This window comes from Poeciliopsis prolifica, unplaced genomic scaffold (assembly GCF_027474105.1).
Source record: "Poeciliopsis prolifica strain line A6 unplaced genomic scaffold, Auburn_PproV2 SCAFFOLD012, whole genome shotgun sequence".
Lineage (NCBI taxonomy): Eukaryota > Metazoa > Chordata > Actinopteri > Cyprinodontiformes > Poeciliidae > Poeciliopsis > Poeciliopsis prolifica.
The window spans coordinates 2,907,925-2,931,436 of NW_026562387.1; the positions used below are offsets into that span (position 1 = coordinate 2,907,925).

At 40.1% G+C, this 23,512-nt stretch overlaps 1 protein-coding gene across 4 annotated transcripts in view; it reads right to left on the reverse strand.

Annotated features, from left to right (window-relative positions):
* The window catches only part of LOC129364582 (partitioning defective 3 homolog), a 343,226-nt gene that overhangs the window by 102,548 nt on the left and 217,166 nt on the right, over positions 1-23,512 (reverse strand). For all 4 annotated transcript variants that reach the window (XR_008606460.1, XM_055037305.1, XM_055037304.1 and 1 more), the window contains one exon: positions 510-629. Coding sequence is in view for 3 of the 4 variants with exons in the window: in XM_055037305.1 (XP_054893280.1) it covers positions 510-629 (120 nt within the window). In the remaining variant the exon portion in view is untranslated. The remainder of the gene's footprint in view (positions 1-509; positions 630-23,512) is intronic.

Genomic DNA, 23,512 nt, shown 5'->3' on the forward strand with positions numbered 1-23,512 from the left:
AGACAGGAGATAACTTAAGGAACTTGACAAGACTCTACAACGAGATGCCATCTTGTGGTAGCTTGCAAGATGCAGGTCAATAAAAGGGTTTGACCTCAAGGTCAAAACCTTTTTGTACATTTTTGGCAAAAGAGTGCACATAACATGAACTGGACAGGGCAATCAGCAACGGACAAATATGCCTAGAGATTTCAGAAAAAAACTGGTCGATCGAGGGTGCACACTCAAAATGACATCATCAGAACGTCGACCACAGATCCTGCGCGCTCATGGCCAACATGTTCATGCCTATATAGAGAGGATCACCCTGGCTATGGACACATGGTCACCTTAACTTACCTTATGGACTGAAATCCACACTTTTATAACTCAACAACAAGGGAATTGTTAGCTATGAGATAATCTCAGTAATTAAACAGCAGTTTCGGGTAATGAGGTTTACACTTATTTGAGTAAACTCTTCAGGTATCATTTTTTGAGCCATTAGCTAGTTCAGAATCTGCGCTTACCTTTCCTGTTCCTGCTTCATTTGGATGGTGTCATCTTCATACGCTTGCGTATCTTCAGCTTTCGATCTCCTTGAGCTCTTTCTCTCCACCTTGTCCTCGTCCTTCTTGCCCCTTCCAAACCTAGGAAAAGAGAAGAGGCCTCAGAATCGGATTTAACGGCCAAGGAATCACAGTGAACACACATTAAGTATAACTGTAGAAACTTTAGAGGAGAGTTAAGGCCAGCTAACAAGTCAGGCTGTAAGGTGTTTTATTCATCAGACAGACAGACTCAGAAAAGACACCGTCACTGCAGTGGCTCTATTTTGCAGATAGCGCTCTGGAGCACCAACCTGTAGGATGGAGGAGGAAGCATGCAGTGTTTTCCAACACAGTATAAATATATTTATGAGGGCAATTTCTTTCACTTTATCAGGGAAGTTCAGGTGAAACATTTTGTTGAAAATTAAAGTGTCAAACTGTCAGGGTGTGCAGGCCGTGTTTGTATTGTGAAGACAATCTCGGAGGGCACCAATTCAATACTGAAATAATAATTTGCCTATTCAATATAAAGAGAATCAGAAGGCATGAAGTCGCATAAAGATTACCAAACAGTGATTTTTCCTTTCTTTCTGCACTCCATTAGGTTAAAAAAAGTATCAGTAGAAACTTAAGCATAAATAATAAAAATGGTCAAAGTCAGCTTTTCCAAAGAAAGGATAAGCTATTTTTTTATTTTTTCTTCTTCCTGAGCTTCACCGAGTGATGGGAGCTGTGACAACTCGTGATTTCGACTCAAGCAGAGAGAACAAAATATCTGCATCCTGGCAAACTGCAGGGGAAGGAAACTGGCTGCAAACTTTTTACATTTTAATGAGACGAATTTGTGATAGGTTGAACGGAGGAGACGGCAAAGTGAGTGGCTTTAATGATTCTCGTGGTAGAAATTGTTTCGGTTCGAGACGTGTTAGCAAAACATGACATGGTGGCTGGTCACCAGGTTCTCACACATATCAGGAGACATTTTTACCTATTTCTGTTAACAAAAACTGTACCTTGTAGAACCATTGCAACCTTTCAAAACAAATCTTTCATAGCAAAAACAGTTAGCAAAAAAACTGATGTAATATGATCCATTGTCTTGGTGCGGCTCAGTGTTGATGAAGAAGCATTATAACGCAGATGTGGCTGTATGTACACTTTTTGCAGAGATCAGTCAAGAAACCATCACACTAAATAAAGTCAACTTCTAATTTTGCGCATCCTGTTTTGACCTAGATCTCTGCCAGTTAGGTGCTGACCTCTAACCTCACAAACGTGAGGCCAAAATCTATCAATTGTTAGATTTTGATCTCACTTTTAAAATTATTCTGGAGAAAAATGCAGCAACTTTAAGGTGCTGTGGTCTCATAATGGCATGTAAACATAATTGTGTGTGTCATCAGCATACGTATACAAACCAGGATTGCGTATTGATATTGAGTCAAAGTGGCTCGAAAAGGGAGCCTTGAGGTACTCCAAATGTAATCTTTCTTCACTCAGATTTTTAATCAAAATTTGACACGGTTTAAAGCCAATTTTGCAGAGTGCTAGACAATACCATCCACTCTTTGAATCTGTGAACCACTTTATCATGATAAAGTTCCATTTGTATAACGCTCATAAGTACTTCAAGTTAAATCCAATAGAAAATGCACTACTTACTACAGTTTGTCTTCAGAGTTGTGCTGGCTTCATACAGTCTGCATGAGCAAAAGGATGTTTTGAGATCATTTTGGGCAGAGACTGTGAATGTCACTGGTAGCATCTCATAATTAAAAGTAAAACAGGGTTTGCTGCTGCTAGCTGTTTGTTGTGGGAGCAGCACCACAGCCAGAGAAACCCACAGACTTGTCGAAATGAGGTCATTTCATGAAAGTATTTGAGAACTTCAACGACAAAGCAGTAGCAGGAAAGGGTGCAGACATGAGAGCAGGTGGCCACAAGTGGCAAGAAATCCAATAAATATAATCACTGACAAAGATCTGGGTTTTATTGAGCGTTTTTGTTCCACAATGTGCCTCACTGCGTTTTATGTACAGACATTGATTATGATGTTACACATGGTTTTTCTTTTTGTATTTTTGGGGGGATTTTAAGACCTTGAAAGCACTAAGCTCTGCAGTCTCCAGTCCCTGCGGTGGTTCGCTCCAGGTTTATTTTTTACCTTCCTCGCAGCACAGCTTTTCTTGACAGTTTGAAAACTTTCTCTGAAAGCTGAAAAATTACATCAGACAAGATTTGACTTTTAGGCGATGGAAGCAGATATATTCATGGAAAGGGAGGCTGCTTCCCTAATGAATTTTTTTTTTCCCTTTTCTTTGGTCCTACTTTATATTTTAACAACATGGAACTTGCAAATGGGTTTGGAGGAAACCTATTTAGAATTCCAATGTTTTCTCATTTGCAGCTTTCTTCACGAAAGTTGCCACCTGTGGTACAGATCATCCATTCAGATGTCATCAGATCATTTCATAAATGATAATCTTACTATTACAGCCATGTTCAGTAAGTTAGAATAACTGTTCAGATGAGGATATTTTGTCAGAAATATATATATATATATATATATATATATATATATATATATATATATATATATATATATATATATATATATATATATATTTGCAACCTCTTAACCAGGTATTAAACAAACTGGTCATTAAGGATACATTTTAAAATGTGTTTTTTTATTGGTCTTTTGTAATTCTCTCATTTTAAATGTCTTTTTTTTTGTTAACTATAAATGGAAAATCTGTCTGTGTGTGATAATGTGCTTCACTTGGTGATAGAGCAGAACAAATATTAAAAATATTGTAATTTATTAAATATGTCTGCTCAAAGAAGATGACAAATACCTCGCTTGAATAATGTTTATTTACGTTCTGGTGAAATTTTGCTTTTACCTTTTCTTTTAGAATTGCCATTCTTCCTCTAAAAGCATGACGAAACCTCACGGGAGGAGAAACTTTAAATCCCTTTTCTTCCGGATCGACCTTAATAAAGTGAAAGATGTCTTTATTGCGAAACATATCGACAGACTAAGCTGAGCAAGACCTTAGGCATGCGGCAGCTCCATATGAAAGACTATTCCCACATCTATTGTGTCCTGAAAGAGGAACTGATCAAAGCACAAGAGCAGGAAAGGGGGAAAAAAAAGGCAATTTGGGAAATCTGCTGCTTCACTGACAACAAGGTGAGCCTTTTTATTTTGGTAGTCTGAGTCTTGTCAGTATGACCCATGAGCATCCGAAATGTTACCTAAAGATTACGAAACATTTATTATTCCTTCATCTGGATCCTTAAAGATTTAAAAATGTGTCAGTACAGAAAAATGTACCTATTGCCAACAATAATAATGCTTCAGATGTTTCTATTACAGTCACCGTAAGTGGTGTAGTTTGGACCCTAGGATTTCTGAGATTTGGAAAATGCAGATGAATCAGGGAATTTAATACAGAAAATGGAATACACAGGGCCTTATGTACTACTTTAACACAGAGTAGAACAAAACAAACAAACAAACAAAAACATTAAATAGTCTCTTGATCACAAAAATCATTTGGTATAGACAAATCAACGAGGTCCAGGTCTTTCCACAAACTACATGTTAGCCATTTTAAATGGTTCCAAACTCAGTTTTGGTCTGTATTTATGAATATCACCAAAATATATTCAGGTTTCAGGTTTCATTCCCCTACCTGTTGGGTACAGTTAGTCTGTCTTTGTCTTTGGGATCAATAAAGTATTTTTGAATTTGAACTTCCCTCAGGAAATAATCAAGCATTATTATCTATTCTCTATATTATCTACATGTGAGCCAGTATGTATCTTTTTGAAAATCTGTGAGTTCATAAAAAGCCATATTTTTGGGGTTTTTTTATTGTATAATCATTTCACATGGAAACAAAACAAACAAACAAAAAACCCAACAACCTCCAAACACTTCTGAATATTAATAGTCCAAAATCAACATAAGATTCATGAGTACGTTTGTAAACTCATCTTTGGCACTGCATGTGTTCAACATATTGTACAAGATAAATTATGATCAAACATATTCAATTCAAGATACTCAATCTTAATTTCCTGAGTATTACATCAATTGCGTTGTTTTTTTTTAATGTTTTTAAATGATAATCAACATGTGGCATGTTACTGATGAACTGAATGCTACACTCTGCTCATACATGAAAAGGAGTTAGTGAAACTGTAATTTATCCACCACGATACATGGTCATATATCATAGAAAACAAAAAGGTTTATACCCCCCCAGCACCGGGTGCCTCATACATCATCTCCATTGATTTATGGACTAATAGTCTGTCAAGGCTCAAACACAACACAGAAGTAAAACGTCAAAGACAGAATTTCTAAACGGAGAGAAAAAAATAAATAAATTATGCAAAGCCTCAAAGCCAGTTTGATTTGTACAATCATTTAATCTGGGGAGTGGATTTAAGAGAAGCTAATCTGTTTTGACATCTTCTGTGGGGAATTTTTGAGGCTGGTTCAGAGTCACTCATCGAGTTAGGGAGAAACAAAAGCAGAAACCGCATCCCGTTTCTGCTGCCTAAATGTGTGGGCTTTGACAGAGTGTGAAAGGGTATAAAAGACCACCGGGGGTTTTAACCTGAAATGATGCACTCACTCTGAGTGTTAAAGCATTCGCCATTATTCAAATTTGCGATTGAAAAACAGGTGAGTTAGAAAGGAGGGAAAAAAAGACAAAAAAAAACGACTGTGTGTATCAATCCGCGATGAGAAGGTAATTTCAAGGGCAGAGAGTGAGAATCATTACGGTTTCTGCTCGGCCAACCTGAAACTTAATCTATATCTCCCATGGCAAAGACCCCTCCCACTCCCCCCCCACGGAGGTCTAATGGTGTTTGAGCACCCGTCCCCTGAAAGTGTGCTGGTGGCACTCAAGAGGAAAATAAATAACTACTCGCCCACCTTCAGATTTCATCTGCTGTAAAGACCCATTAAAACCGTATTTTCTCAAAGAGCAAAACAAAGATATGCTATCTGTATGCTAATGGAAGGCTGGAGCCCATCACAAAGTTAAGACAAGCACATAGAAACACGACTAAAGACTCATAACTTCTTACATTTCTGCCCAATGTGATAAAATGTTGAAGGGAAAAAAAGAGAGTGTTACTTCTAAATAGCTTTGCCGATGGGCAGCAGATTGTCAATGCAATGTCAGTTTTAAATGAGTTGTAATTAGACCTAATTCAATTACTGTTAGCTGATGGCTTTAAGATGCCACTACAGCGACATTTTCATTGCAAATGTGAGTAAAACCATTTCAGCATTAACATGTTTCCAATAAACAATAAATGGAATTAAAATTATGTGTTAAGTCATTAAAAAAAACATGCCACACCCTCATCCTCTTGCTTCCTGTCGTTTCTGTTGTCGTTTCCGCCAGCAGCGACATCCAGTTGTTGATTGTACAACTGGTGATGTGAAAAAATGTTGCAATTGCAGTTTTTCAAATTCCCAAATTTGAATATAGCCAAAAAAAAAAAAAAACAAAAACAAACAAACAAAAAAACTACCTAATCCTTAAAAAGGTGGGGTTTTTTTCTAAATTGCCATTTTTCCAAATTTTATTTCATATCTCCAATTTGTGCAATTTTAAGGTCAATGGAAACGCAGGTTATGAAATATTGATGGTGAGTAATTTTGGCTCAACAATTTGTGAAAGTGTGAAAAAAGTCCACATTTAGTTGTTGGTGAATAGGGAGCATCCTAACACCAACCTTTAGCCCTTAAATGATTGCCTGGGAGCATTTTGGATCCTCCGTAGAACACAGCAATGCTACCGTATGCTAACCATTAGCTGCAAACAGGAACTTCATACCCAGCTTCCTCTCAGTGCTAACCTAAATATCAATTTCATCATTTTTGAAATAGTCTGGCCTACATTTGACCAGTGCCACTTTATGATTTAAAATCCTTTCATTGAATGTTCAGCTCTGGTTACAATTATGATGGCAGTTCAAGCTGAAAGAATTGAGACAGTAATGCTCAGTTTTGCTTTAATACTACATCAGATGCAATAAGCTCTAAAAACACATGTGCAATATGTGCCTTAATATCGACCTGCTCACATCACAGTCCTCCCACGTTCCTTTACCTATCATTAAAGGTAAAGGATAGTAGGCTACTGCTACTAATTGATTACATTAGTAATCAATTAATTACTACTGTAATTAATTGAGTAGAGTTACTACTGTAATCAATTAATTGATTACAGTAGTAATCAATTAACATGAATTGATTACTGCCGTATTTTTTCTATTCTAATCATTGAATTCTACCCCATAGTGCACCATCAATCCAGTGGTTTGTAATATATATATATATATATATATATATATATATATATATATATATATATATATATATATATAAACACCAGAGCAACAGAGGCCCAGATCTACCACACCAGACAAGACCCAAGGTGTAGGATGTGCAAGGAGGCCCCTGAGACAGTCCAGCACGTCACAGCAGGGTGCAAGATACTGGCAGGGAAAGCGTACTGGAGCGACATAACCAAGTGGCAGGCATAGTGTACAGAAACATCTGTGCAGAATATGGACTGGAAACCCCGAGATCAAAGTGGAAACACCCCCAAAGGTGGTGGAGAACGCCAGAGCTAAGATCCTGTGGGACTTCCAGATCCAGACAGACAAAATGGTAATGGCGAACCAACCAGACATTGTCGTAGTGGATAAACATCAGAGGAAAGCCGTTGTGGTAGATGTAGCAATACCAAGTGATTGCAACATCAGAAAAAGAGCACGAGAACTGGAGAATACCAGGGCCTCAGGGAAGAACTGGAGAGGCCTGGAAGGTGAAGACCACAGTGGTGCCTGTGGTCATCGGGGCCCTCGGGGCAGTAACCCCCAAACTGGAGCAGTGGCTACAACAGATACCAGGAACAACATCAGACATCTCAGTCCAGAAATGTGCAGTCCTTGGCACAGCCAAGATACTGCGCAGAACCCTCAAGCTCCCAGGCCTCTGGTAGAGGACCCGAGCTCAGAGGATAAGAACCACCCGCGGTGGGTGAGAAGGGAATTTTTTATATATATATCTATATATATATATATATATATATATATATATATATATATATATATATATATATATATATATATATATATATTCTTAAAACAAAACTGTATAATTTTACACAGAACAGAGCTCCTTTAAAAACCAGTTTGAGTACATCACCATAAGGGGGCGACATAAACTCAGCATCATATGGACCAGATAAATTGTTCTACTCGGGTTACAAATTCTTGCAAATTCTGTTTGCGACCAGTGAAACTTTGAACCTAATTTTTGAAAGGGGATTTAAAGTTCTAAAAAAGAAAAACCAAGACATTCCTAAAGTTTAAAGATTTTATTACAAGATGCCAAGAAGAGTACTGGTGTAACAGAGTGGCTGGAGTTTTTCTCTAGCGGTTTGTAGAGTTGTCTCCACATTACACTTTGCATTCGAGTTAAAACTGTTAATACTGTAAAAACCATAATGTTTCCTTTCAAGGTTGTCATACTGTAGGAATCTCAATACAGAGCTGCACCACAACCTATTGGGACATTTAATTAATTTTATTTTAGCTTTTGACTCGCTGTGTGTTGAAGCAAATGTGAATAAAAACTATTCAAATAGAGACAAGAAGTAAAAGAAAGAAAAAGTACATTTTCACTTTGCTCTGAACATCATGAAACTATTCGCTTTCCTGGCAGCATAACGTCAAGGAAGAAAGGAAGGTTGCCTTAATGTACCAGTCTGCAGTCCATTGTCTTTTTTTCCCCGAGGAATTGATTATCCATAGGCCGTTGGGTTAGTGTGAGCTTTTTCTGCTTTGGCAGACTTCTTTCTCGCAAGAGACTTGAATTTGACACATCACAAGAAAATCAACTTCAAGCCAAGATGTATCCTTCAATGCATGAGTTACAGTGGCTGGCATAACAAAATATGACCTTTCAGAAGAAAGAAATCACTCATTTGACTAGACAAGAATTCAACGTCTGGCACTTTAGGGATTTCAACCGTGACAGCCCCGACTTTTGGCCGAGGGTGTGAGCAAACTCAACCAAATCTTTTCTCGAGAAGCGGTGGGCCGGACTCTGTGATTGGCCTCGGCTCTGGGGGGGGGTGAAGTCCTTCTAAAGTCTTTCGGCAGTGAAGTAAAAACAAAGGAGGGAAAGGAAGATGAGGTTGAGAATGGTTCGTCCTGGGTGGGAAAGTGGCGTGTTATTCACCGTGGCGGCATGACATGCATTTATTCATGACATCAGACCGAGTCCCAGTAAGGGGACGACGACACGGGCGAATCGGAGGGAAAACGATTCTCGCCACAAACTTCCATGCCTCTTAGGTTTCCCAGACGAGCAGGAGCGAAACCGTAAAGCTGGATGCTGCTCAGTTTTAGAAACATCGCATGCGGTCTCTAACCGTGGAAAGTATATTGAAAAAGAAACTACTTTCAGGTGCGCATTGTGTGTCAAGTCAAATTATGGTATTTAAATGCTCTATTTCTACCCAAATATCCCCACTGCTACCAACCTGTTTACATAGAAATGAAGATTTTCTGCCAGGTGAATGGATCTGGCCGTTGCAGTGCACTGTTCCGAAATTGTTTGTTGCCTTGAAATCTTTCTCAGCTGTGTCTATCAGCGATTGGTGCCATTTCTGTTCCCCTCCGTTTCTGTGTGCTTTCCTTCCATCTTCAAACTCCTCTTTTAGAAGTAATCTTTCTGAGTTGTCCGCTTTTTGATTTCATGCTTGTGAGCGCATCCAATGGCCTGATCAACAGCCGCGTTCCAGTGGTGGTCGGTAGACGTTGGCAGCCAAAGACAAGCGGAGCTTCATAAGCATTTCTTATCCCCGCGTTCAACACCCCCGAAAGGAAAAATGAGATAAAGACGAAATGGTCTGAACCAAAATACGTGTGGAGAATGCTCCGTCACATCGAGCCGCTGGGCTTTTATTGTGTGGCATCCCGGCCCATGGGTGTCCAATATGTTTCTTTTTTTAGTCATTTTTGTGAAAACATATGCCGGGGGTATTTTGAAAACAAATGTGTGCATCCCAGTTAATCCGCTCTTACTGAGAGATGTTTTTTTCCCTTTTCTTTTTTTTTTTTATATAGCCACAGAGACCAGACAGAAACAAGATAAACAGAGCCGCAGCAACATCTGAGGCACTGAAATGATATCAGAGCGAATAACTGAGGATGTTCTCTGCCTTTAAACTAACAACTATCACTATCAAAGAGACTGTTGAGCTGAAGAAGTGCGAGTCTATTAGCGTGTTTACAGCAGAGGTCTGTCCAAAGTTTCTAACTAATGCATATGCTTGAGCACTTGCGACCTAGAGAGTGCCGCATTCGTCCTCTATTATTCATTAAAAATTATTCATACTTAAAGAAAACGAAAGCCAAACGTGTATCTGTGTTTTTTGTCCGCTAGCTTGTATCTTTATGAATCTGTGTATCAAGGGGGGCACCGTGGCTCTTCCATATTTCAAACAGGCTGAACAATGCTAGGGACACGGCCCAGCTCGACATGATTGCCTGTAATGTTTCCCATAAATCACTGCATTGTGAGTGTGTGTGGACATGCCCAACGAGGGGAGGGCTGTTTTTGTAGACACTCAGAGGAACGTTTCAAGTCCCTGGCAACCCTGATTAAAGCCTCTCATTACTACACAAATAAACAGTCGGAATGCATTCATAAATCCATTAGTTGAAGTATACGAGTACAGTGAGGAAGAGTTTCTGAAGGGCAATCTACTACGAAACCTTCAGGCTATCTGTTAACACCCCAGGTATCAAGGTAAGCTTTGTGTCTGTGTGATTTGTTATGACGGCGACTCGTAAAAATATTTCTATTTAATTTATCGCATTACAAACACAAACTTAACTGCAATACATTGGGATTTTATGTGATGCACCAACAGAAAGTAGTGCATAGTTGAATAGAGGGAGGAAAACAATATGTAGTGCGTTAAGGACCCATTAAAGGTTATAGTGGGTTTGTATTGAGGAAGAAGAACTTTACAGAGATGGATTCCTGTCTACAAAGACTTAGATGTCAACAATTTTGAAACTCTTGAGGTATAACAGAGGATGAAAGACAAATGGTCTGTTTACCAGGGATTGTTTCACTGGCAGGACCATCCAGAGGATACTTAGAAATGAAAATGTGAAGAAGTGGTGTGCATTCAGTCACAATTAACTTGCACTTCTAAATAAAACTGCTCCAGAAGTCACCTAACTAGAAAACAGAGTTCACCTGTGAATAGGCTAATCTCTATACAGTGACATGTAAAAGTATTCCTACAGATTGAGACAGGGGCTTTCATCTAAACTGGCCAAGAAGCAACGACAAAGATCTACAACTCAAGTGGGAGAATGTGTCTACAGGAAAACTGCATGTTGCTCACGCCACAAGTTTTACTTTCATGAACTTTTTGTCAGCAAGGAGGGAAAAGTAGACTAGGTAAAAAGGAGAGATATAGATATGGCATTCTGTATAAAAACATGTTAGAAAATGTTTGGTTTAATGGAGAATATATAGCAAAATTGCTGCTCATTCCTCAGCTGGTCTGATTGAGCTATTTTGCTTCCAGATATAAATCAGCATAAGGCGGTTTAAAAAGGATCTTCTTGGGGTGTGGAAGTGAGGTTTTTTCCACATACTTGTTAAATTTTTATAAGAAATCCTTGTCTCATCTTACTCTGTCCCTGTTTGTGACTTTTAGCTGGTCTAAAACACTTTCTAGGTACTCTATGTGAATTACTATTTCAGTCATCCTTTGCTTCCTTCAAACTGGAGACAGATAAACAGTGAAACATGAACAGCTATCAAGTGACCTCGTCCAGGAACACGGCCTGACCAGAACAGAAAGTCACACGAGCTCATATTTCCTGATAGACACACACCCTGGTGCTAAGCTTATGTCCCAATCATGCACTTCCATACAGGGTGCTGGGATGGGGAGGGGATAGGGTGGAGATGGGCAGCATGGTGAGGCCTCTAGAGAAGACCTAGAGTAGGTGGCTCAGGCTGTGACCTAGATACAGAACAACACACTGCATTCCTAATGGGCCATTTTGATCAGTACTACAGTCTGTGTCCTCAGCTAGACTTCTGCCACATGCCTCGTCCACAAGCATTCAGCTCTCAGATGACAGGCGTCAGTGGTAGATGATGGAAAAGCAAGACCGCCTGTCAGTGAAGATTCTTTGCAAAGTCGTCTCAAGCCACATTTTCATTACAAATATGAGAAACAGGAGAATCTTATGCAAAAGAGTTGGAGATTCAACTAGATGTGTTTTCACATCAAACAAAATCCTTTGTCATAAAAAATAAGTTGATTAATATAATTTTACAAGGCAGTTCTCTTCCTTCGATTCTTGCTTGCAAACAAAGTTTAATGCTGACAAATCTAGAGACAAATGAGCTTTGTGCCACTCAAACGAATGACTTTCAACCTGAAGGAGAGGTGGTGGTAAATGGGGGGCAAAGGGGGAGGGGGCAGTCGGTTTGTGTCATAACAGTCAGACTGAAATACAGGCATGAAGGCGCATCGGCCCAAGCATCACATGCAAGACCGTTGGAGATCGGAGACAGCAGAACTGCCGAGCCGTGATATACAACCCTCTAAGCATTCCGAGGAAGACGGGAGAGATCTTTCTGTCAATGCCATGATGAATCTCCAGGGCAGCGGCGAAACAGGAGGGGATGGGCGGTTGTGTCAGGATATATGGAAAGAAAAGAAGGGGGTGGAGTGACTGTCATGGTGAACAAAGTGAGGTTGAGCAAAAGTAGGAGTCCAGAGGATGCAGGGTTAGATAAATAACTCGGGACAGTCCTCCTCTAAAGCTGCATTAGTCATCTTGAAACACCTTTGAGAAGAGTTAAAAAAAAAAAGCTGCACTCGGAATTTCAAAATGACAAGAGCAAATACTGGACAGAAATGGCTAAATCCAAAAAGTATATCTGTTGATTGCAAGATCATTCCACAAATAAATATTATAACATGTAGCACAATAAGCGTCTATATCCCATTAGGGGAGCAAGTTTGTAGTGCATAGCTAGAGAATCTTTACCCCTTAAACCAGTTTCACATTTACTGATATAATAAGCACAAACCTGTGTACGTTACTGCGGTTGTATGCGTTAAATAGTATTCAGTGCCCCGGAGTCAATGTTTTGTTGAGTCACTTTTTGCTGCAATTACAGCTGCAAGTCTTTGGGGGCATTTCTCTCTACCAGATTTGCTGATCTAGAGAGGCAAATGAGATTCAGCTAAAACCTAGAGTCTTTGAACCACAATTGACAAAATTTGCGACAAAATCTCATACGGATTAGGCCTGCTCTATGACTGCGCTATTCCAACACTTGATAATACGTAATCTGCACGTTTCTGTAATTTTTACAATCCAAAGAGGCATTTTTTCCTCACGTTTCCAGTTTTATTCCTCAAAATAAAACTGCAAACATGATATTTTTGAAAAATAATCTCATCTGTCACATTCATTGTAGTGTTCTTAGGCAAGACACTTGACCCACCTAAACTATTGGTGGCGACAGTTGAGGTTCTGTTAGACCAGGGGTGGACACTCCTGGTCCTTGAGGGCCAGTTTCCTGCAGCTTTTAGATGTATCTCTTCTTCAACACACTTGAGTCAAATAATGAGGTCATTAGCACGACTCTGGAGGACTTGAATGCATTTAGGAGGTGATTCAGCTATTGGATTCAGGTGTGTTGGACCCGGGAGACATCCAAGAGTTGCAGGACACCGGCCCTCGAGGAAGTGTGAAGCCCTTCTGGACAAGAAGAGTGCTGTACAGGCAATTTCCCATTTTCCCTGTAGGTAGATGAAACAGCTTGGGATTGTTGTTGGTTTTTTAACATAACGCTGTTTTGAACTTTGTCAACACTTTTGACCTTTCTAGTGCGTTCCCATTGTTTATGAGCGTGCCTTGACAAAATGTGAAAAATTCGAGGACAGTCATTTTGCGAGGCAAGGCCCGTCAATCACAACAGAGGCGTGAACCTCCACCGACCTATTCACTAATGGTCTGAACATGCCTTGATAATCATCTGCTGCTCTGGACCATTTCATCCATCTCAGCCATGCATTCAAACCATCTCTCTCCAAACTTACAACCTTTACCGGGAGCAGACTCATGAGTTACGGTATGGCATGGAAGACAGACACCAATTAAGATTCCTTCATGACAAACACAAGAAGGAATGAAATCCTGATCCAACAAAAGAAAAAAAAAAAAAAAACAGGAATCTCACGTTCCCCGACATACTCTTTGAAGACTGTTGAGGAGGAAAAAAAAAAAAGAAAGAACGCAGACATTTTCTCTTAACATGCCAAACACATGTTTGAGGCGGTGACAGAGCAAGAGGAATCCGGTTCCTGCCTTTAATTGGTTGCCTTTGATGGAAATCAGAAAGGTAATTCAACGTTGATTGATATTATCTTTGCAATTCAAAAGCAATTTTCGGAGGTTTTGTTCTTCCTCCTCGCCATGCCGGTGATTGTCTCTCCCGCAGACTATCTACCGTGTATGTTAGCGTCTCTGCACATGAGGGAACTCCACCAATGGGAAAGGTCATTTCAGCCAAAGGCCTCTGTTTCATTACATTCTGAGCCAAGGAGATTGGTGAGCGGACTAGTAATGACTTCCACTGTAGCAGGCGGCCCACTTCATTTGCATTGTGCATAGGAGAAAATAAATAGATTCCCTCCTGTGCATTTCTCACCTTTGTCTCCGCAATATCAAACATGCTATGCATCTCTAATTCAGCTTATTGGGCTTTTTGGGTTTTTTTTGTCTTCGAAAACGCTGAATATGCTTTATTACAGGAAATATTCATGGTTTACTAACACTGTTCCAGAGAAACAAAACGTAACTGTTCCTCTCAGCTTTTTTGAAATGTTTTTTCATAACTTTGGCTCGGCCTGCCTGTCCTCAGAGAGAGATTTCAGGTTGAGTAGCCTTCCTCGCATTGATCAAAGAGATTCCAGCCCAAAGTGGGAAATAACATCAAAGTGTCTCCTTGCCTCAAAAAAAAAGAAAAAAAAAAGAAAAAAGAAACACAATATCAAATAGATTAGGAGAAAGTCAAGAAACACTGGATGAACTCCGTGTAAAATCGTGGCGAAGGAATGGAGAGGCAATAGAAGCTCAAGTGGAACGAAGCAACAAAGGGAGGAGTGAGACAAGAAAGAGATTGTCTTTGGGTTGACATTCCGTCAGGGTTGGATCATTAGCAGTTATGGGCCTGGTAGACTATGAAAGAGTTGCACTGCTCCACTTAATTTCAACTCTTTAATAAGGCACTTTATGAATTCAGTCATGTTTGCAGCCCCTCAGCACGAGACGCAGCGTGAGAGACATCGGTGGATCTCATTTCAGGCCAACAAGATTTCAGATTCAATTAACTGCATCGCGCAGTACCACCTCTGTTCTCACACGAACACACACACACACACCCTCTACTCTCCATGCTTCTAGGTCTATCTTGGAGCACTGCATGCAGCATTCCAAACCTAATTACTCCAGAGCCGTCTGACGGAGGCCCAGTGCTGCCCAATCATATTTGCACTGAGTGGCCAAAAGCTGAGAAGTCCCAACCAGACAAAACTGTCTCTCATTTTTCTACGGTGGGTAAAATCAACCCCCGTCCTTCCCCTCCCATTAAAGCTCTCCTTTTAATCCCATCACTTTGATTCACCCCATGTCTAAATCTCTTAGCCGTCACCCCCCAGTCCTGAAGCCCTGCAACAATCTGATAGTTACATTCAATTATTTAACACCAGACAAAGGCGTTTGTGTTTGCTTTAATATGCCGCACTCTGGAGTTTAGTTACTTAACTGGCTTGTTTTTGAGTCGCTAATCTTCTCAGTGGGGGGATGCATTGTCACTAATTTGCCCCCCCCCCCCATGCCGCATTCTTGGCCTCTTTATGACTTACATTGCATGCGTTAATGTGGTGTGCCAGTCTTTTTCGGATCACCAAAAATACAGTTCTTACTAATAAAGACTTGGAAAAATGTGGCGTTTGCTTCATTGAGGACACATTTAATCACATTGATACTTCATGCATGTTTTTTATCCAGGCTTTTCCACTGCTGCTCTGACTGAATGCTTGGTGACATTGTCCTGCTGGAAGGTGAAACTGCGCCTCAGTCTGGAATCTTTCACGCCCTCTGACATGATGTTCTTCCTGGATTGTTCTGCATTCAGGTCCTGTGACCAGATGATGGTTCTACAATGGCTTTTTCCCCGCCTCTCTTCTGTAAAGGTTAGATTTGTAGAGTATTTTGATAAACACTAGTTGTGTCCCAATTGTCATGAGAATTTTGAGCAAACTTTTCAAATATCACACACACACACACAAAAAGCATATTAAGGGTGTTTCCATCTACTGGTTTGAAGCGAATCAAACAGGAAAACGTACTTTTCTAAGATGTTGACAATGCAAGGTGTACTTGTTGCACGGCAACAGTGGACACAGCTGATCTGTCATGAGGTAAATGTTCACTATGTCAGACTTTGTTTGGCAAATGTGTTTCCTTCACCCCTTCAGATCATCAAGTCTTCTTCACCAGAGCCAAAACCATCTCAAGTCAGGGTAATAACGTTCTTGCGAAATTGAGAAATTTATTTCAAAAGATGTCGTTTTCATCATATTTCTAAAAAAAACATACATGGAAACAGTTCCCGTAATGTGAAAACCGATTCTCCAACCTGAGATCTGATCTCTGTAGCTCCTCCAGACGAGACATGGACATTTTGGCTGCTTCACAAGTTAATACTTTTCTTGTCCGTGGGGGTCAGTCTAGCAACTGGAAAGTTTTTAGGTGTGCCATAAACCTTCAATGCAAAAAAAAGACAAAATCTAGTTTCTAGCGTGCATTTCTTAGTACATATGGGATAAAACAAAACTAACTTAAAAGTAACTTTTCAGCAAGATATGTTGTTTCAAGTAAAAAAAAAAAAGAAAAATCCTCAATATTAATTAAAAAAGAAAATACTGGCAGATTATTTCACTTATAATTATTTTTTATAAGTGGAAGACTTGGTAAGATTTTATGCTTCTGAAGGCATTTCATTGGACTACAGTTTGTTCTATCTGTGAGTAAGTTGGGCGCAAACACAAGTGCATGTCACGTTGCTTCGATGTTTATTTGAAAAACTGACCTAACACTAAGTTCACTACTTTGTTTTGTTCAAACTGTAAAAGTCTATATTGAAACTGAGGCAAAAAATGAAAAAGTTCAAGAAATATTCAAAACAAAACTAATTTCCTGTCAGTGTACTTAATCTTATCCAAATACGAGTTACTGTTTATGTTCACTTCACCATCCACATTAAAAATGTGTTTTATTTTTAATGACTTCTTACATAATTACTCTTTTGTTGAGATAGCACCACATGACACTCATTGCTACACAGGGGCTCCAGCTTGACGCTGCGCCTCACGCTTGCCTTTAATACCTCGGCCCAGACATTGTGATAAGTGAGGCGGGGGAAAAAAAAAAGAAAAAGAAAAAGCAGGACAATTATCATTTTCTCTCAGATTACATTCAGCAGATGTCAGGGCTCTCATGTGGAGGCGTCTAATTGCTGTCTTCAAATCAAATGTAGCACAATATTACAATATGCGAGCGCATGTCGTAGGGAAGCGGAGAGGCTTGTGTGTTAAACCGAGAGAGTGTGTGTGCAGGAAACCGACAGTAATGATGAACCAAGCTTGTTCATCGTTGGTTTTTAACAACATGAGCAGGGAAGAGTCGTGGAAAACACAAAATCTTATTTTTTTATTTTCATGGTATAGTTTCAAGTGCAAATATTTCAGTACACTTGAAATAAGACGAGATGAACTTAAATGCAACGCTTCAACACGATGTAGGAGCTTGTTTTGTATCAATAATTCCTGAATCTTGATTTTTTTTTTTTTTATGTACTCGCTCCACTGGCAGATTATTTCACTTATAAAATGTGGAAAAGGTCTCGTTATAAGTGAAATACATAAAAGAACCAGGATGTTTTAATCAACATTCAAGAATTACAGACTTGGAAGAGGCCCGTATCTTGCACTACAAATTAGACTGAAAATAGGTGGTAAAATACATGTGAGACACAATGTGTCTCACACAAACGAGACATTGTGTGAGAAATGTTTCATTATTAGTAATAACTTTTTTTTCATCAATATTAAGGAAATATTTACTTTTGAAAAGCTTCTATGTCTTTTTGAAAAGTTACTTGCAACTTACTTTTGTCTCATTTACCATATTTAAATTAACAAGTAGACAAAAGAGATACCTGGCAAGATTAAATGTGAAAATTATCATTATAAGTGATATAATCATCCAATGCAACTAATAGTTTTAAAAAAAAATCAATATTAAGGAAATATTGACTTAAAATTAATTCCTATATCTTGTTGAAAAGTTACTTATAAGACAGTTTTACCTTATTTAGAGTGTACCAAGATGTCCGCACTGGAAACTAGACCAGAAATACTTGGTGAGATTTTGTGTTTTACAGTGATATACACGGTCATGGTCATGCTTTTTGTAATATGTTATCCATATTCCAGGCAGCACCGGTGCATGCACAGAAAAACACACACGCTTTAGTCCCGCTCTGGTCCAGTCCCCAGCACTTCAGGTGTGCTCCTTCACCGCATAAGAATAATAGGGGCTGAAGGACAGAAAGCATCCTTCCTCTCCGGCTTTCACCACTCCTCCTTTCCGTGCGACGGCCCGGCCCTCCCGAGTCCCCCTGTGCAGCCTTGAGTGGGGCTGCGCATTGGTGGGGAAGGACGGGGGCAACAGAGAGGGGGGGGATCGCGACTGTCACACTCAGCTCCAGTGTCGGCTGATGGCTCTGCATGAGGCATGCCACTTATCAGATTGGTGGAGAGGGTAGTAAAAATCAAGAAAAAAAACAAAAAAACTGAGTGTGTGTGTGTGGGTGAGAATACACAGGGGAGGAAGGGTTGAAGTTGATGCCAGAGCCTATTAAAGCAATCTTTTTCATTTCCACACACGCAGACGCGCACTACACGCGAGCAGACACACGGATCTACATGCACCTCACAGCTCGCTCGCCCAACTGCCTGCATTAAGATGTACAAAAACCTCCACAGATCCCCCAAACCTTCCTGCAGGCAGGCAGACAGTGGCGTGATGGCTTGACTGTAAAAAAAGGCTCCCCTCTTTTCTCATCCCTCTCTCCTTCCCCACCGCCTCCCTTTGCTTTTCATCCTTGGTTTCCATTCTCCCCCGGTGCCCCAGTTCACTCCAGTGCACACACTCCCTTTCTCCCTCCACCCCCCACTTCCACCTCCACCTCCTCTCTGTGGAAACCATTTCCCTACCCAGCTCTTCTTTGCATTTTCCCTGGCTTCACCCTCCTGTCTCTCTACTGCTGTTCTGATGTATCAAAGTGGAAAAAAAAGAAGAAAAAACAAAGTTAAAGACAAAACGTTTGAATGCATATTAATGCATGCAAGTCTAATCTTCATAAATATATATAAGGATCACATATAGGATGTGAATATGGTTTTACCCAAGCTGCAAAGCCAACGCTACACTTCAAAAACATACAAATTTACCAAGTATTTTTTCCAGTCTAGTTTCTAGTGCAAATGTGTTGAAATAAAAATAAACAGGTAACTTTTCAGCAAGTTATAGGAGTTTGTTTTAAGTCAATAATTCTTGAATATCAATAAAAAAAGTTCTAGTTCCATTGGCAGATTATTTCAAGACATTTTCACCATGTTATTAGTGAAATAGTCTACCAGAGGACCGAGCACTTTCTCAACAATATTAAGGAACAATTGCCTTGCAATAGGCTGATATCTGGCTGAAAAGTTTCTTGTATTTTATTTCAATATTGCACTAGAAACTAGTGTGTACAAATACTTTTTGTGTTTTTGCAGTGCAGTGTTAGCTTTGTAGCTTGGGTGAAATTACATATATGTCGTTTCACTTACAACAATACATTTTTCCCATGTTTTAGTGAAATAATCCGCCACCAAAACGAGAACTAGAACTAGCATATGAACTTAAAACAAGCTCATATGCTGCTGAAGAGTTACTTGTGAGCTAGTTCTGTCTTATTTCAAGCACACTAAGATATTTATTAGAAATTGTACCAAAACTATCCTTTTAGGTCTTGCGTTTTTGCAGGGTGGATGCTACCCACGTCCATTTCTTTCCGTGATTCGGTGCATGTTCGTAGACGTGACACACTTTAACACCGAGTGATGGAGTTTGGGGCTCTGATGGAAGAGGTCAGTCAGTCACAGAGCAGATAAGCAACACCTCATTAGTCCCGTTGAAGGGAGTTCTAGAGGCATCGTTGTGCGATAGCATGCCAACGCGGCCCTGGGCTAAGCTGTGGACATGGAGACAATCCTGATCGGACTGGAAGGTAATGATCACGTGTTGTCCACTAGAAAGGACATAAATAATAGAGCATAGTGGTTAGGGGGGATAATGTGTCCCCGTGTGGCCCCTATAGCCTAATGAATGCAGACATGTACACTGCGACAACATGCATGTAACGGGCATTCTTAGAATAACGCAGATGAATCACTGCCCAGGGCTGTTTTTATCTTCTGCACGCAAACGTTGAGAGTCCAGCCCATTCTTAAAATTATAGAGTAGTCTTCTGGGTCGCTTACATTGTAAAAATGTCCATACTACTTGGACCAAAAGTGAAAGAAACATAATGGAAGTGTTAAAATTAAAGAAAAAACCAACTCCATTTATTCTGATAACCCACGTTCGCCTTTGGAAGTCGTTGTTTCATTTATTCCAAGAGCAAATGTTCAGTCATACAGCTGTTATGTGAAAAGTTGACAGATTAATAAGAAAAAACAGAAACTAGCAGTGTGCTGGCAAACTGGCATCATTCTGAGATATCTCACTGTGAAACATGGTGGTGGCGGCATCATGCTATGGGAGGATGTTTTTCATGCAATCACAACAGTTGATCATGTTCAGCGGGAAGGAGGATAGAGATCAATACATGGCGATTCTGGAAGGTCAACTCTTGGAGGAGAGTCAACGTCCAGGATATTCCTGTGATGAATTGGTAAACTGTCACCATGTCGTGACAGTTTGTCATGAGACAAGATAATCTGTGAAAAGATCCATCTCCTCCACCTCCTCCCTGAGCTACAGATGCCGTCTGAAAAACATGCACCGCTCCTGGTAAAAAACAACCAATCAGAGCAAGGGGGAGGGCCTTAGCGCTATCAATTGACTTTGTGTACGTGTACGAAGGTGGAAAAACAACTCACCATTCCAGGAATATTGTTAATCTGATGTCATCGGTGGCCATGCTAACTAGTCTTAGCATTCATGGCAGACTCCATGGTGGTGGACAAGCAAAGGAGAGCGTGGTAGCAGCTTGTATATGTGCATGAGTGACAGTCCTAAGACCCTCCTCATATCTCTGATTGGTTGTTTCTGACTAAGTGGAGTATTTGTGCAGTAGGAACACGGGGAGAAGGCAGAGGTGCTTGACTTTCTCCAGTGTCTCACAATGTACTTTCACAACATCGTACATAAAAAGACAAATATGTCTTTTTTTTTTTTTTTTGTAAGTAAAAGTTGCATAACGCAGCTTTAAAGTCCAGACATGAACTTTAAATTAGAAAGTGGATGTTCACACTGACTGAACTTGATTAATAACTATGTTCTGCACACCTCGGTCTGGTTTCAGATTATAAACTCTGAGGAGTTTAAATGTGACAAAAGAGAGAAAGTACAACATCTCACTCTGTGTTTAGTAAAACACTACCGCGTACATGTTTCACTTTTTGACTACCTGTAATGTAAACTATTGAGAAGAGAAGAAAGGACTCCAGTAAGGCCCAGCATGTCTTTCAGCTCTCTTTTTGTACAACACAACTTTATACATTCTTGCACTCAACTCTTTCTTTTTTTTAAATTTGCATTCCTCCTCTCCTACCCCTGAACTTAGGCGGCCCTCCATTTCTCCTGGCACTGACGTTAATGCACTCCCAATCAGGCTGTCTATTAGGCGGACATGGACAACACGTTCATCAGGCCATCCAAGGAGGCCTGCATGCAAATGAGCTCAAACTGCAGCGTGCTGCAAAACTCCTTGAAAATCCTGAGAGGCAGAACGTGTGGAAGACACGCATCTGGGAGACGCGGCGGGCTGTCCGATTCATGCTGATGAAAACCGCGGAGACGAGCAGCACAAAGGATTAACCTAATCAGGATGTCTTTTTGATGTTTTGATGCAACGCTGAGACACCCGAATGTGAAAATCACCGCTATGAATTCCGTCCGCGAAGCGCGAGCCTTCAAGGAGCGTTTTCCTCCCCCTGTCAGTCGGAGCCTTTGTCATGAGCACCGCAACTTTCTCCTCCACGAAAAGAAACAAAACTTTCGCCGGAATTGCTAAAAGCAAGACACACAACAGACAGTTATGACACTTTGATTCTCTATCCTCCCTCCTGACCGCCAGGCATTTCACAGCACTTAGTGTTTTGTTGTTGCACCCGGCGAGACGCGTTTATTTTCACCTCAGTTCTTTGCCGTTAAGATTTTTTAAAAACTGTCAGGTGGAATGGGAGAAAAACGAAGAGAAGATATTAAGACGGCATGAGGAGTTTTATAGGATTTAAGCTGAAAAGTGACATGAAGAAGAAGCTGTAGAGACGACGCCAAAACTCTGAGGCTAAGTCAGGCTGGTTTGCTATGAGGGTCATCGGAGATAGGACAAAACACAATAGTCAAAATAACTCAAATTTTGGGAATTGATCTTAGAATTTTTTTTTTAAAACTAAAGGTTTTAGATTGAGCTCAGAAATTTTCCAGAAAAAGGAAAAATACTCAGACTCAAAGCATGATAATTGCAAGCAAAAATGTCGAGGAAAGTTTTTTGAACAAACTTGAAACGGAAGTAAAAATGTTCAAGTACTGACATTTAGAAAATTTCCAAAAGTCAAAAATGTTCAAACTCAGAAATTTCCAATTTTTTTCTGTAATTTTTAACTTTTTTTTTGGAGAAAATTTCTAATTGATCTCCAAATCTCTGATTTCTTCCAAGCAAATTTGCAACTTTCAAGTGAAAAATACTTTTTTTTTAAAAATTTGAGACAATTTCTGCTTTTTTTCCGAGTTTTCAAACTCAGAAATTTCTAAGATTTGCTTTGAAAATCTAGGAAATTTGGAGATCAAAGCAAATTTGTAACTTTTCACACCCAGAAATTTCCACATTTTATACACAGTGGCCTTGACACGCTGTCGTCGGTTCTCAGGTCTGCGTCTTTGTATTCAGGAGGCACGGGGCCTGCCGTTAAACCCGCAGAGCACTGGGAGTGTCAGAGTGGCCCGCAGCATGCCAACTCTTAAGTGACTGTGGCACTCAAAGATAATGAAGAATGATGATGAGGCCAAGGAGGGCATGTACTGGGCCCACATGCACAGGGGAAAATCACCAGCAGCACAAAGCTACTCAGACAGATTTAAGCTTTGCCCACAGCACTGATTGCATGTCAGAGTGTCAGACCTCTGGCTCAAATTGCTGCCTCTATTCAAATGTTCTGCAGTTCCTAAAAAAAAAAAAGCATCTCTGCATGTTTGTGCTTTTGCCTGGTGTGTGACTTGTATATTGTTGCCAAACCTTGAAATGACATCTGAGCAACGATGAAAAATAAAAAGAAACATGAAATGTGCTGAACTGAAATCATTCAAAACAAACAAGCTCCCACCCCCGCGCCTTCATCAGTTGTGACCTGGAAACACGCTTGTCGTCTTTTGTTCAGAGTTCTGTGCCTTTCCCAGTGATATGCTAACTAATCCTATTAAGGTAATCCACATGAAAACAACTTACGGCATGATAGCGGTGGGGAGCGCCTTCGCCATTA